Source organism: Mandrillus leucophaeus, unplaced genomic scaffold, assembly GCF_000951045.1.
Source record: "Mandrillus leucophaeus isolate KB7577 unplaced genomic scaffold, Mleu.le_1.0 Scaffold12, whole genome shotgun sequence".
Classification (NCBI taxonomy): domain Eukaryota; kingdom Metazoa; phylum Chordata; class Mammalia; order Primates; family Cercopithecidae; genus Mandrillus; species Mandrillus leucophaeus.
Window position 1 is genome coordinate 8135343 of NW_012100320.1, and position 16272 is coordinate 8151614.

A 16272-nucleotide genomic window follows, 5' to 3' on the forward strand; every position below is an offset into this window, starting at 1 on the left:
TGTTTCTGGCTTGCTTGGGTGAAGAGGGGTTCTAGTTTCCATGACCCGCTTTGGGGAACAGAAATTCTGATTTCTATTATTTGCTTTAGGAGACACGGAGGGGTGGGAGACAAGAAGGCAGGAGAAAGTCAGAGAGAGACTTTGCTTTTAAGGCTTCTCTGAGGCACTTTCAATCTTCTTTAGTTCAAAGCACTCAGTGTGCCAAAGAGTCAAACTTTGGGGTGTTGCTTCCTGAGCACCAACGATATGGGCCAAGGATATTAAATTGTGACTATCCTTACCAGTGCTGTGGTCCTTTAGGAAGTTGATAAGGGGCTAGAATTCAATGAGAGCCCAGGTGTAGATGTGTATTTGACAGTCATCAGCTTAGGGTCAAAGACTGAAGTGATACAGAATCAGTTCATCTAAGGCAAGAGAGTAGGTTCTAAAGGGCAACCCTTCAAGGGTAAGGACCAAATTTTATTCATCTCCGTAAGGCCAGGATCAAACACAATCAAGATTTGATAAAATAGGCCGGGCGCGGTGGCTCACGCCTGTAATCCCAGCACTTTGGGAGGCCAAGGTAGGCGGATCACCTGAAGTCAGGAGTTCCAGACCACCCTGGCCAATATGATGAAACCTCATCTCTACTAAAAATACAAAAATTAGCTGGGCGTGGTGGTGCGCGCCTGTAATCCCAGCTACTTGGGAGGCTGAGGCAGGAGAAATGCTTGAACCTGGGAGGCGAAGGTTGCTGAGGTGAGCTGAAGACTGCAGTCCAGCCTGGGCGACAGGGCAACTCCATCTCAAAAAATAAAAAAGGAAAAAAAAAGATTTGATAAAATAATGTACATATAGGACAGAGCTGGAGGGAAACCCAGGAAAGTTGAATCAGAGAGAGAAAAGAAGCCAAGATAAAGTGGTGACTTGGAAGGCAGAGAGAGGGAGCCTGAGACTCGGAGCAGGGCACAGCACAGGAATACAACACTTTTCACCAGAACGACATTCCGACCTCTGAATCAACCCTGGAAAGGCCCCTCCATTGAACTTCTTGTGATGGAGGAAAAGAAACCCTCAATTTCCTCATCGCAAGGCGGAAGAGTTTAAATACCATACCTCAAGATCGCCCTCCAGCCCTGACACACAACTCCGCAGCCCTTTCAGCGTCGGTCGCCTAGGAGACAAACGCCACTTCCGGTAGCGCAGTCACTTCCGCGGAGGTCCTGCCGCTCCCTGCGGACGGGCGCTGATTGGCCCGTTTGAAATGCGCCAGGCGGGAGCTCACCTGGGCTTTTAGCGTCGCCGCCGGCTTCTCCGAGCACCGCACTTTAGCCGCGGGGTCCCAGTTCCTGCTGCCGGTCCTAACGTCCGGCAGTCTTCGCCAGCCCGCCGTTTCGCGCGCGCGTTTGGGCAGCGTGGAGCCTGTTGCCATGAAGTCAGCGTGAGTACGAGGCCACCGAGCAGGGAGGGAGGGCGGACGGGGGTCGGGGCCGCAGGGCTTGGGCAGGCGTCTCCACGCAGGCCGCGGCCGGATGCGGGCAGCGCGGACGGCGTCCCGCTCGGTGCTGCTGCGGCCGCGACCCCAAAGTGGGAACCTTCACGTGTGGCCGCTCCGCGGGAGCCTGGGCGCGGAGCCCCCTGCCGCGTCGCCCCCAGCCGCCCCGACTGGGCCTCCAGAGGCCAGGAAGCGTCGGCTTGAAGCCGGGGGTGTTTTATGCGGCACCCGGTTCCCGATAGCGGGGCTATCCTCCTCGGGTCCCTGGGACAGCCTTCCCCTTCTCAAGTTCCCCTTCTCCCTCGCTGGCTGCCGCCGCCGCCTCCAGAGCGCAGTTGGCCGACTGAGTGCGGATCGGGGGTGGTCTCGCGTGTGGAGCCGAGCGAGTGTGCTGGGCAATGGTCAGGTGGGCTCCGTTTCTGGAGAGTCCTGGCACCGGTGATCGCCGCGAGCTTTTTTTTTAGCCCAGCACCCTGTCCTTGAGGCCGAGTCCATCCGCTTAACACAGGCCAGTTACTTCTGCTGTATTTTGTGGCCGCAGAGAACCCCCGCCCACATTCCAAAGCCAATATTTTCGGCGCAGCATCGTTCCTGGGTAAAGAAGTATTTGTCGTGCAAAGGAGAGGACTGGCTTTATTACCATTTAGGGAGTTGTTTGCAAAAGGCCACTTGTTTATTAAGAGGCCGAAGTCAAAATCTTTAGATGAAAAAAATTTATATATAAGAAATATACGTTGAGTTTAAGTTAAGCCCACCACAATGTGTTTGCACTGAACAACACGAATCTGCTTGTGTTTCATCTGAGAATATGTTTTGAAAAATATTTTTAAATTACAGTCAAAGCCAATAGTCTCACTTAATTTTAATATGTTAAATGTATATCTAGCCTATAGGTAAATGTGAAGGGAAAAAGATGAGATGCTAGAGAAACGGTGAAATCAATCAAAATAACTTTTTGATTGCCCCTACTTAAGAAACCAAGAAATTGGCAGTTTGGGACCGGATTTTTTTGGAGACAAAGAGTAATCGTTTTGAGCATTCAATGACTGGTTGTTCCTTGAAAGTACAGGCATAAATCTTGTCGAAAGAATGGATTCCTCCGTGTGCATTTTTATAGTGTATTGAAGTTAATCGGTTGTCAGTCTGTAAAGTGTGGGCAGTTATTTGTAGATTTTTCAAATTTGTAGTGCCTCTGTTAAATTGTTGCTCAAGAAAATATGCAAGCTATTTTAAGTATAGAACTAATCAGAGAATAAGTAGGTACATTTGGTACCAAAAATGTGTTCTAAAGCAAATTTTAATTACTTTCGGATTACGCATGCCATAAACACTCTGCTACTATGATTATTATTCATGTTATTTGGGATGCAGTGTTTTGGAACTGCTAACGGATAATTTACAGATAACCTAGAAAGATTGTGTAAGTTTTAGGTGAGGCTTTTGTATTAGTGTTGAACTGAAAAAAAAGTTACTGTTATTGTTTGAATCTATGACCAGGAGAGCTAAGACACCCCGGAAGCCTATCGTGAAAAAAGGGTCCCAAACGAACCTTAAAGACCCAGTTGGGGTAAGGTCTTCCTGTGAATTTATGTGTGTGTGTTTAAGAAACTTATCTCTTCAATCCTTTCTGTCTTATGTGTGTGCTTGGAAGGGAAGGAAGAAGACATGTGGAAATATAATCAAAGAACAATTAGTTAAATGGATGTACTAAATTCTGTAAAACTAGTTCTAGCTGTGAAATTTTCTCTGTAAGATTAATTAGTCCAGTAAAATGAAGTCTTTGGTTGTCAACTGCATACCTTCTGTAATTATAATTTGGCGAGTTAGATAATTAAAAATCTCCAACTGGGTTCATATTCATCCCAGAGAATATGAAGTGAGTTCATATGAACCCAGTTCATGCCATACAGTAACTGACGGCATGAAGGAGAGTTCCAAACTTCTTGGGATCGAGTTTAATTCAGTCTAATATCTACTCCTAATTCAAGTACTTCACTAGTTTCTGGCTTGGGAACTTGCTTTTAAAAGCAAATGTTAAATTATGAAAGAAAAATGAAGCAGGCAAAAGGAATAAGAATTTTGAAACAAAACAGCAAATGGCAAACAAAAAGCGTTCTTTGCTCTGAGGTATTTGAAATCTACCCCTCGCTGCCACTGCAGTGGGTCGCTGGCTCTGACTTAGGGGAACCAGGTGCTTTGCACACACCTGAGTGAGTTTTCCTCAAGCCCCCTCCCCTGCTTTCAAAAATGTCTCTGTAGGCCAGGTGTGGTGGCTCACGCCTGTAATCCCAGCACTTTGGGAGGCTGAGGCAGGTGGATCACCTGAGGTCAGGAGTTCGAGACCAGCCTGGCCAGCATGGTGAAACCCCATCTCTACTAAAAACACAAAAAAATTAGCCGGGCATGGTGGCACACGCCTATAGTCCAGCTACTCGGGAGGCCAAGGCAGGAGAATCACTTGAACCCAGGAGGTTGCATCGAGCCAAGATCACACCATTGCACTGCAGCCTGGGTGATGAAACTCTGTCTCTAAATAAATAAATAAATAAATAAATAAAAATGTCTTTGTATATTAAATGTCGGGTTAAGCTGACAAGTTTTTAAATTGACATCGATTTCCAAGAAATTCTAACAGTTTTAAAAATCTCACTGTGTGACATGTTGACTTTTAGAGATATTAGTATGACTATTATTTGTGTACAATATAGTAGTAAATACACTGCAATTTGATTTTTATTATCAAAATTATTTTAATTTTCTGTGTATTTAAAGTCTTCTCGTATCTAATATATGTTTGTATTTGTCAATCTCAAGTAGCAGATTTTAATTTTCATAGCTCTTGGAGATACAGAGCTCTAAAATTGAGAGACCACAAATGTTTGTTGAATGAATGAAGGAATGAATGAGAAGCTTAAGTGAAAAGTCAGGCAAAAGATCAAACTTTGTTCTTTAAGCACCTTCTTACTTCTTCAGGTATACTGTAGGGTGCGCCCACTGGGCTTTCCTGATCAAGAGTGTTGCATAGAAGTGATCAATAACACAACTGTTCAGCTTCATACTCCTGAGGGCTATAGACTCAACCGAAATGGAGACTATAAGGAGGTAATTCTGATTTGAACCAAGTTGTTTTTTCTCAATATGTTGTTTCCTGAATAACTTACAGTTTTAAATGTAACAAAGTTCATTTGTGAGCCCACATTTTCGAAAGACTTATTTACTTCATTATAACCACTGTATCTAAAGTGTTTTTGACTTCTGCGATGCACAGACATATCTTTGGTATGCTGGAGTTAGAGGATTGCTTTTAGCAGATAATTTCTTACCCTGAGTATTATTGGTTTTTAGAATGTGTTAGGGATGATTTAATGTGGAATGATACATGATTGTACTAGGCAGTTTTATATATACAACTTCATGTGTGGAAATTAAAGTAACATTTAATAATAGGCATTGTATGCTTGCATCAATCTCCTAGGCAGTGTTTTTATTTTTAGTAAAATTTTGAACCAACTCAAAAATATCATTTAGCAAATGTGCTAAGCTAATAGCCGGAGGCGGGAAGGAGATTTTAAAAAAATGAGCATGATATACTCCTTGCCTTTAGAAAGTCTATAACTTAAGACATATGGTAAACAAATAATTCTCATATAAATAAGACAGAAAGTTAGGTGTGCTAAAGATGAGCGGACCGTGGGAATGCAGTAGGATTAATTCAGGCAGGCTACCATTTCTACTTCTAGCTATCACTCACTCTTTTGTGCCTACTATTCCTGTGAAATTGCTCTTCAGAAGAATACCAGTGGCCTCTTTGCTGCTAAATTTGATGTATACCTCTTTATCCTCATTATAACCTGTTTGTCAGCAGCACTCCCCTGTTTCCCGCTCCAGCTCTCCCTGTATCTCCAGCCGAAACCTTTTCTCTGGCTCTAAACATTCAGCCACTTACTTGATATCTCTGCTTGGATGTCACATGTGCATCTCAAATTTTACATGCCCAAAAAGGAGTTCTTGATTTTTCTTATTCCCTTTATAAATACTTCCTCCCTTGTTTTCTTCTCAAAGAATGGCACTGTCATCTCTCCAGTTGCTCAAGCCAGAAACCTGGTACCTACTGTTTACTTGCCCCTCCTCATAACTAGTTCATTAATAGCTCCTATCAGTTATATTCCAATATGTGTCTTGAAACTGTCCTTTCATTTCCATCTCCACTGCCACCACCCTAGTCTGAGCCCCATTATTAACCACTGAGACCAGTGCTACTGTAATGAAGGAGTAGCTTTTTTATTTTTAATGCATCACAGCTGGGACTTTTGTACACTGTGCCCGTGTGAGTTAGACAACAGGGAACTAGTTCATAATCTCTTCATAGAGATGAGCCTATTGAATACGGGCTGAAATACTGATAATTGGGCAGTGTCAAATGCCTGTAAAACTTTCTAAACATTTGGCCGGGCGCAGTGACTCATGTCTGTAATTCCAGCACTTTGGGAGGCCAAGGCTTGTGAATCACCTGAGGTCAGGACTTCAAGACCAGCCTAACCAATATGATGAAACCCTGTCTCTACTAAAAATACAAAGAAATTAGCCAGGCGTGGTGGGGCGTACCTGTAATCCCAGCTACTCTGGAGGCTGAGACAGAAGAATCACTTGAACCCGGGAGGCGGAGGTTGCAGTGAGCCGAGATCGCACCATTACACTCCAGCCTGGGCAAGAAGAGTGGAACTCCATCTCAAAAAACAAACAAAGAAAAAACAACTTTCTAAACATTTAAGTTCTCAGACAGGCATTGGTTTGCTGAGTGTGCTTTGGGTATCATTGACAAGACTGCCAAAGCCCAACTGCCTCCACTTGAAATCTTCTCTAATCCATTTCTACAGAGCAGACAGTGTTCTTTTAAAACATAAAATCTCATCATTTTCCTATTCAAAACCTTTCAAGGAATAAAATCTTTAAACAGACAAAATCCTGCTTCATCCGCCTCCCATCTGTCTCTCCACCCTCCACCCTCATTCATCTTTTAGTATTTATCTAATCCTTTGAGTTCCTTGGATAAGGCAGAATCCTGGCTGTTAGCTGTTGCCTTAACCCGGACTTTTTCTGGACCTTAGCATGGGTCATTCTTGGGTTTCAGCTTAAATGTCACCTCAGGTCGTATAGACTGCGCAATCAGAAACAGCACCCCACAGCCCCTCTCCCCTGATCTGTACTCTGTGTACCTCCTTTATATTACTTAACCACAATCTATTTATTTACCTGTTTATTGTCTTTCCTCTACTATAATGTAAACTTCCAAGGAATATGTACCTTATATGTTCTGTTCATCAGACAGTAAATATGGCTTCAGCAAGAATGCATGGTCTAGGGGAGTTTTATGGAGGAGCAGGTCTTTGAGGATATAATATGGTTAAACACTGATTTACTGAGTTTTACTTCTTTAAGTAAATTTCAAGTATGTATAAATAAAGGTATCAAGTAGGTATAAAAAGGTTTGATGGGGATTAAAAATAATCACTGCTTTCTGACAGAAGGCAACATTATATAATGAAAAGAGCATTGCGGCCCGGCATGATGGCTTACACGTGTAATCCCAGTGCTTTGGGAGGCCAAGGCAGGCGGATCACCTGAGATCAGGAGTTCGAGACCAGCTTGACCAATGTGGTGAAACCCCATCACTACTAAAAATACAAAAGTTACCCAGTGTGGTGGCAGGCGCCTGTAATCCCAGCTGCTCGGGAGGCTGAGGCAGGAGTATGGCTTGAACCTAGGAGGCAGAGGTTGCAGTGAGCCGAGATCCCGCCACTACGCTCCAACCTGGGTGACAGAGCAAGACTCTGTCTCAAAAAAAGAAAGAAAGAAAACAAAAACATTGCACTGACGATGGCTTTGATACTAATTAACTCCATGAGCTCAGAGAAGTTTCACCTTTGGGCCTCAGTTTTCTTTACCTTGAAGGGAGGGAGTCATTCATGAGGACTGTGAGGTCATCTATCTTCTCAGTATTGTCCTATGTGTATCCTTTCAGTTCCAAGATTGTTTGTTCTTTTTGAACTCTAAAGCTGTTTTTACAGGATATTTTATTAATCGTATTTAGAGAGCCTTGATAATTGAAGTGTTCTTGCTTTCTTAAAGGTCACAATTTATTTAAAATGTATTTCATGTAAGAACTCAGAGATGAGATAATATTCTGATTTTAAAGTATAGTACATCAAAATGTGGTATTATGCTACTATGCCATTTTATTTTATTTGTCTGTTTTGTTTTTCTTTTTTGAGACAGGGTCTCATTCTGTTACCTAGGCTGGCATACAATGGTGTGACCACAGCACACTGTTTTTTGCGGGTTTGTTGTTGTTGTTGTTTTTACTTTTAAAATTTTTTATTAGATGAGCTTACCCAGGCTGGTCTCTTAACTCCTGGCCTCAAGTGATCTTCCTGCCTCAGCCTTCCAAAGTGCTGGGGTTATAGGTTTGAGCCACTGTGCGCATGCTATGCTATTTTAAATGACACCTTTATAAAGAAAAACCAGGAAACAGTAAAGTCATGTGTGACATAATGCTTGTAGATTTCCACAAATCTGTGACCGTGACTCATTATAATACCTTTTGATCTTTGTCACCTAATTAAAACAAAATCAGCCTTACTTTAGAAGTATTAGTGGACTTAAGATTTTCCTACATTTTTGGCTGGCTGCTGTGGCTCACGCCTATAATCCCAGCACTTTGGAAGGCTGAGGCAGGTGGATCACCTAAGATCAGGAGGTCGACACCAGCCTGACTAACGTGGTGAAACGCGTCCCTACTAAAAATATAAAAATTAGCCAGGTGTGGTGGTGCGTGCCTGTAATTCCAGCTACTTGGGAGGCTGAGGCAGGGGAATCGCTTGAACCCAGGAGGTGGAGGTTGCAGCGAGCCGAGATCGTGCCATTGCACTCCAGCCTGGGCAACAAAAGCGAAACTCCATCTCAAAAAAAAAAAAAAAAAAGGTTTTCTACATTGTCTTTAGTAGTTGTGACTGAAAACATTTACCAGTTTATAATTGGTTTAATATAGGTATGTCATGACTTTTTAGTAACTAAAAAACTAAGGTTCCAACTGTAAAGACCATTTATATTTTTTCTTTGCATGCTTAGATCTTAAATGTCATAAACACCTTGAGTTTAAGTAGATGTATTTTTAGCCTAGATAATAGTGGAATTCCATTTAGTGCATTTTTTTTCTCTCTCCACAGACTCAGTATTCATTTAAACAAGTATTTGGCACTCACACCACCCAGAAGGAACTCTTTGATGTTGTGGCTAATCCCTTGGTCGATGACCTCATTCATGGCAAAAATGGTATGATATGACTCTTGGAGTTTTGTTGGATTTTCCTTTTTCTCCTCTTCTGATAAAACTTTTTTGATATTTATATATTTGATTTATGTTTGGCGTTGAATCCATTTTTAATTTGTTAGGGTGGTGCTAAACTTGCCTTTTTTGATTCCTCTGGCTAATTGTTAGTGTTTTCTAATGCAGTGAAGAAATATTGTAAGTGGGGAACTTCTAAGATACAACTCATTGTGACTTGTTACACTGTAGGTCTTCTTTTTACATATGGCGTGACGGGAAGTGGAAAAACTCACACAATGACTGGTTCTCCAGGGGAAGGAGGGCTGCTTCCTCGTTGTTTGGACATGATCTTTAACAGTATAGGGTCATTTCAAGCTAAACGATATGTAAGTATGATTCTTTTGTGTTGTGACTATCTTGCTGGACTAAGACACCTATGGATACAGAAGTATAAAGAAGAACCAAAGCACTGGATTCATTTTGAAACCTTTACTGTTCCTTAGTTTTTAAGCATGTTTCTTACTATTTAAGTTAAATTCTACAAAACGTGGTATGATTTTTTTGCCCCCACTTCAGGTTTTCAAATCTAATGATAGGAATAGTATGGATATACAGTGTGAGGTTGATGCCTTATTAGAACGTCAGAAAAGAGAAGCTATGCCCAATCCAAAGACCCCTTCTAGCAAGTAAGTAATTATATTTGTCTGCAGCACTGGCCTTAGGGGCACAGGATTCTTTCCTGTGGTTTGCCCAGACATGAGGAATGGTGAACATTAAATAGGGAAGTTGACTTTTGTGAGATTAAAGTTAAGGAATGTTCTAAGTTCTTTGCTCAGATGTTTTCTCTTTGGCTCTGAGCACATTTTGTTTCAATCACTGTTTTAAGAAGATGCCACTGTGGGTTGGGAGAGGTTATAAAAGCCTTTGTTGTGTGTTTGGGAGGACGTGGGAATACTGCTGGCAAACTGTGAGTATGAATAAAGTTGCTTTGTGTATTTCTGCTTGTAATTGCAGGTATTTATTGTATCTGTTAGTTTCCCCTTGGGATCATTTACTTTTTTTTTTTTCTTTGAGATGGAGTCTCACTCTGTTGCCCAGGGTGGAGTGCAGTGGCATGATCTCGGCTCACTGCAACCTCTGCCTTCCAGGTTCAAGCGATCCTTCTGCCTCAGCTCCCCTAGTAGCTGGGATTACAGGCACGCGCCACCATGCCTGGCTAATTTTTGTGTTTTTCGTAGAGACGGGGTTTCACCATGTTGGCGAGGCTGGTTTCGAACTCCTGATCTCAGGTTATCCGCCTGCCTCGGCCTCCCAAAGTGCTGGGATTACAGCCGTGAGCCACTGTGCCCGGCTGGGATCATTTACTTTTAAAATGGACTTACAATGTATACAATTGAACTTTTTTTTTTTTAGACGACAAGTAGATCCAGAGTTTGCAGATATGATAACTGTACAAGAATTCTGCAAAGCAGAAGAGGTTGATGAAGATAGTGTCTATGGTGTATTTGTCTCTTATATTGAAATATATAATAATTACATATATGATCTATTGGAAGAGGTGCCGTTTGATCCCATAAAACCCAAGTAAGTAGTGAAGAGAGACCCTTCTTAGCTATTAATGTTGGGGAAGTTACTTTGCCTCAAGGAGCTTTAGTTTCTTCAGTTATGAATGAGAATAATGCTTGCATTTGTTTTCAGAATGAAATGATATAATTTGTATATCACATGGTTTGGTGTTTGAGTATGTTTATCATTAACTAGGTATGTACCTGTATTAGGGAACTAGTGGGTTAAAGCATCTAAGGAGAAGAGGGACCCAAATATTCATCTTAGAGATTACTTTTGAAAACTCTGGGCCCTGGGCTGTTTTGAAAAGGATCTTAATTATATAAGGAAGTGTCCCTATTGATGTGTTCTGGGACTACCTTTCAAGAACCTGACACAGTAAAGGGAGTTTTGTAGCCTCTTTAACCACCTGTGTCTTGGTGATTTCTATAGACTGGAGCCTAAAGCTGTTATCTGTACAAGTAATAATTACATACCTTCTATCATTCGTTAATATGGACTGATATCTGCACTGTAGTTCCACCAGAGTTGAAATACTACCTCCTAGATTTCCTTGGGTCTTGCCTTTCTGAGACGTAAGACTGGTTACCACTTGGCATCACAAATGATAAATCTGCATTTGTGCCAGAGTTGACCCCGGAATCTTATGTTTCATATTAGTATCTTGTTCCTGTGTTGATGGCTTTGTTTTTAAGCCAAAGGCTTGTCTTCAATGCTGTCTTTATTAGGGCCTCTCAGAACATAAATAATACAAGGACTTGTGTCTTATATTTAACTGTGTGTATATCTAATGGAACATTATTGGAGAAACAGCTGGATTTAGAAAATCATTAGACTGAGAATACATACCAGCATATATCCGCTTTTAATTACATGAAAAATTTGTGGACTCTGGTTGAGGCCATACTTGATACAGGTATTTCTGTGGTTCTTAGTGAGTCACATTTTGATACAGTTATCTTCACCACAGTCCTTGAATTTTCATCATATTCATTGGGAAAACAATTACAATATGGCTAAGTAAGCTAAATGTAAAATTATTAATCCTAGGAGTTTATGCCAAGGAAGACTCTTTTGCTCTATTTAACCTTTCCTCAAGTGAGAACTTTATTTACCCTTGGAATGTTGGTAATAGTAAAAATACTTGGGATAGGTTGTGGAGCAATACATGTGAGAGTAAAGACCTTGTGAGAGAGTTACTTTTTAATTTTTTTTGAGACAGGGTCTTGCTCTGCCGTATCAGCTCACTGCAGCCAACCTCCTGGGTTCAGGTGATCCTCCCACTTTAGCCTCCTAAGTAGCTGGAACTACAAGCACAAGCCACCATGCCTGGCTAATTTTCTAATTTCTTGTAGAGATAGGAGTGATAGAGGTCTCACTATGTTGCCTAGGGTGGTCTCAAACTCCTGGCCTCAAGCAGTCCTCCCACCTTGGCCTCCCGAAGTGCTGGGATTACAAGTGTGAGCCACCATACCCGGCCTGACAATTACTTTTGATATCAAACTAATTACTTTCCCATTTGTTTTAAAGTGTCAATTGTCTTGACTCTAATCTTGAGTATATCCATTTTCATGTATGCCCACGTGCCAAGTTTTTGTTTGTTCTAAATGAGATTATTTTCAAAGGATCATATCTTGGCTTTATTTAGTTATACAAAAGAAGATTGACAAAAATACCTTGTGTGCTTTGTAACCTTTTTGGGTAACTCCTTGAATGAACATACAAGGGTGCTTGTTTGGCAGTGAATTCAGATTTAATTTGTTAGGTTGGTGTTAGACCTGCTTTTTTAAGCTAGTTAACTTTTAGTAGTTTTTAATACAATGAAAAACTGTTACAAGTGGAGGGTTTTTAAGATATGACTCATTGTGAATGTCACGTAGTCTGGACTGAACATGTTGGTGTGAGATGGCTGCTGTAGAAACAGTAACTTCTACCTTATTCCTTTGGTAGGTGGAACAGTTGCAGCACACCCATGAGGAACACAGATTTTGTGTATGTGATGGTGTTGGCTCTTTTCTTAAGGAGAAGGGTGCAGTTATACTATGGTTGGCATTCCATGGCATGTTTGCATGTAGATTATTTTCCATTGTCACTGGGCTGGCTGCTTTCTCTAAGCCCTCCTTGCTTCCTGACAGATCTCCTATTGACTATCAGTGATGGTGGCTGGTAAATGTCTCTACCCTCACCATTCACAAAACTAAGAGCAAACAGGTAGCCCCCTTCATCTTGTCATACAGACTAAAACTTCATAAGCCACTTTGGAAGGATTGCCACTCCTGGTATATACCAAACTCTTTCTGAATTTGTTTTCTGCTGTTGCAGAGGAGGTCAGAACCGGTTCTATCTGCTAGTCTTTTAAAATTAGGAAAATACTAGATTTTGATGCTTAACCTGTGCATGTGTTGTTGCTGTAATACTACTTTGGTCTCTAAATTGTTTAGTAAGTATTATTTCATGTGCTTTCTTAGAGTAAATTAGAGCAAAGCTTTTAAAACAAAATTGGTTTCTGTTATCTTGTTATGTAACTAATCTTGACTATTTAGCTTTACAATCTTATCTAAGTTTAATATTTCTCTGGAGTATTATACATTATATACTTATTATAAAATATATATAATTTTCATTAGAAGAGTAACGTCATGTCACTTGGCATTTTAGTCCTAGTCTTAAATGAAGGTACTGGCATCTCATAATTTAGGAAACTAATCTTTTTTTCTTTCCCATAGACCTCCACAATCTAAATTACTTCGTGAAGATAAGAACCATAACATGTATGTTGCAGGATGTACAGAAGTTGAAGTGAAATCTACTGAGGAGGCTTTTGAAGTTTTCTGGAGAGGTTAGAAACATCTAGAAATAGAAAAATACAGAATGATAAATATTACCTAGAGTTGCTACTAAACTTAATGGCAATCTTTTTTGACTTATTAGCATGTGTAATGAAATGACTGAGTTCAGGTTTGACCAATGATTTCTCTGTTGTCATAGGCCAGAAAAAGAGACGTATTGCTAATACCCATTTGAATCGTGAGTCCAGCCGTTCCCATAGCGTGTTCAACATTAAATTAGTTCAGGCTCCCTTGGATGCAGATGGAGACAATGTCTTACAGGTAAAGTTGTAGTATGTGGAGTTTTTCTGGTTCTAACTCTATCCTTAATTTTTGAAATTAGAGTAATCCCACCAACATGGTGAAAGCCAGTCTCTAGTAAAATTGGAAAAATCAGCCAGGCATGGTGATGCACTCCTGTAATCCCAGCTACTGGTGTGGCTGAGGCAGGAGGATCACTTGAACCTGGGAGGCAGAGGTGCAGTGACCTGAGATTGTGCCACTGCACCCCAGCCTGGGCAACAGAGTGAGACCCTGTCTCGAAAAAAAAAAAAGTTAAATTAGGGAGGTTTTATTGCAATGAAGATTGCTCTAGAATAAATACACAGTTGGTTCTCTGGATCTGTGAGTTCTACATCTATAGATTCAACCAACTGCAGATTGAAAATATTCAAAAATAAAATGCTGCATTTGTGCTGACCATGTACAGACTTCTTTTGGTCATTATTCCTTAAACAATACAGTATAACAAAGTGTTACATAGTGTTTACATTGTATTAGATATTATAAGTACTCTAAGTATGATTTAAAGTATACAGGAGGGCTGGGTGCATGCGTGGCTCATGCCTGTAATCCCAGCACTTTGGGAGGCCAGAAGTTTGAGACAAGCCTGGGCAACAAAACAAGACTCTGTCTTTGCAAAAAAATAAGTAAGTCTAAAAAAAATTTTAAAAATAGAATTTTAAAAAGTGTATGGGAGGATGCACATAGGTTATATGCAAATACTACGCCATTTTGTACACGGGACTTGAGCATCCATGGAATTTGGTATCTGAAATTTAGTATCCATAGGAGAGCCTACAGCTAATCCCTTGAGGATACCGAGGGATGACTCTGTATGTAGGTGATGACATTAAAAACTTTTTTTCCCCATTATTATAGTTTTGGGAAGTTGGATATTGAATCTTAGAGCCTGAATTTTGCTGTGAAAAAAGTTTGCAGATCTTTAAAAATCTCTTTGATAGAAGTGATAAAATAAGACTGTGATTGTTTTCTCTCTGGTGACTTATTCCGTAAGTGGAAATTCAATTAATGGTTTTAAAATGTCATTAATTCATTTTTCAGGGTAGGTATAGTTTAGGAAGTGGCCAGTGTTATAAGTTGTTCATCTCTTGGCTGATAGGCCAGTAGGGTCCCCCATATGCAGATCACTATTTACTGCCGGGCCTGCCACACTACAAGGCTTGTGTCAATTAGTAACAGCATATGAGTCTGAGTATACATAATCTAATAACTGTAATGCATTAAAGTGTAATTTATTCAAACTGTATCATGAAGTTGTGGCATTCTGAAGGTTTATAAGTGACAGGAGTGGTATTGAAGACCTCCAGGATTTGAATGCTGATTTCTATTTATTTACTGACTAGCTATAATAAAACCTCCTTATAAGGTTGTGAGAATTAAAGGAGGTAATACGTGTAAAGTTCTTAGTCCAGTGTTTAGCTTATAGTCAACACTCAATAATTGTTAGCTAGAAAATAGTTATAAGGGCCAGGTGCAGTGGCTCACGCCTGTAATCCCAGCACTTTGGGAGGCCGAGACAGGCAGATCACGAGGTCAGGAGATTGAGACCATCCTAGCCACCATGGTGAAACCCCGTCCCTACTAAAAATACAAAAATTAGCTGAGCATGGTGGCACGTGCCTGTAGTCCCAGCTACTCGGGAGGCTGAGGCAGGAGAATTGTTTGAACCAGGGAGGTGGATGTTGTAGTGAGCCAAGATCACGCCACTACACTCCAGCCTGGGTGACAGAGCGAGACTCTGTCTTAAAAAAAAGAAAAAGAAAAATGATTATAAGTCAGCCTTCCATATATACCTGATTTCCATTGAATCACATCTAATATTATAGCATCAGTTAGGTGCCACTTGGCTTTCACTTCTTTTTATAAGAATTATCTGCTGGGCATGGTGGCTCACCCCCGTAATCCCAAGCACTTTGGGAGGCTGAGGCAGGCAGATAACTGACGTTAGGTGTTCGAGACCAGCTTGGTCCACATGGTGAAGCCCTGTCTCTACTAAAAATACGAAAAAAATGAGCTGGGCATGGTGGCGCATGCCTGTAATCCCAGTTACTCGGAAGGCTGAGGCAAGAGAACCGCTTGAACCCAGGAGGGGGAGGTTGCAGTGAGTGTAGATGGCACCACTGCAATCCAGCCTGGAGACACAGCGAGACTCTGTCTCCCCTGCCCCCCCAAAAAAGAATTATTTATAGCATTATGAAATTAGGTTATAAGATTATTAAACATCTGATTATAGAAGAATTTAAGATAATCCTGTTCTAGACTCTTATTCAGCAAATATCTGTGGAGTTCCTACTGAGTGGTAGGCACTGCGCAGCATGCTGGTGATAAGGTAGTAAAAGACAGAGTCCCTGCTCTCAGGGACCTTACTGTTTGATGCAGAAGGAAGACCAGCCAGTTGACAAGTAATCATTAATGTCATGAGTATATTTATCAAACTCTTTTAGCAAACTCTTCACTAAAATATGAACCCTTTGCCTATCCTGTGCATTTGATCTGTGCAAATGTTCATTAAGACTTAGCTTGTTGATATGAATCTATTTAAAGAACATTGTAAACCAGTTATAACCCATTTTAAGTTATTGGCTTTGCGATTGGCTTTGTGATCTTTTTAGGAAAAAGAACAAATCACTATAAGTCAGTTGTCCTTGGTAGATCTTGCTGGAAGTGAAAGAACTAACCGGACCAGAGCAGAAGGAAACAGATTACGTGAAGCTGGTGAGTAAAGCATAGTATTTATTTATTGCTCTAACTTTCAGAAACTTGCAACGCCAGTTT

General features: G+C 41.0%; 1 protein-coding gene across 4 annotated transcripts in view; it reads left to right on the forward strand.

Moving 5' to 3' along the window:
- Positions 1-1189: 1189 nt before the first annotated feature.
- KIF23 (kinesin family member 23) overlaps positions 1190-16272 on the forward strand; it is a 34507-nt gene continuing 19424 nt past the window's right edge. For 3 of the 4 annotated variants that reach the window (XM_011968904.1, XM_011968911.1, XM_011968918.1), the window contains exons 1-10: positions 1190-1420; positions 2972-3041; positions 4448-4576; positions 8701-8806; positions 9050-9186; positions 9377-9486; positions 10214-10384; positions 13093-13205; positions 13355-13476; positions 16110-16212. In XM_011968904.1, coding sequence (XP_011824294.1) covers positions 1410-1420; positions 2972-3041; positions 4448-4576; positions 8701-8806; positions 9050-9186; positions 9377-9486; positions 10214-10384; positions 13093-13205; positions 13355-13476; positions 16110-16212 — 1072 coding nt within the window. In that variant the 5' untranslated portion in view covers positions 1190-1409. The remainder of the gene's footprint in view (positions 1421-2971; positions 3042-4447; positions 4577-8700; positions 8807-9049; positions 9187-9376; positions 9487-10213; positions 10385-13092; positions 13206-13354; positions 13477-16109; positions 16213-16272) is intronic. The other variant, XM_011968925.1, reaches the window with a different exon arrangement.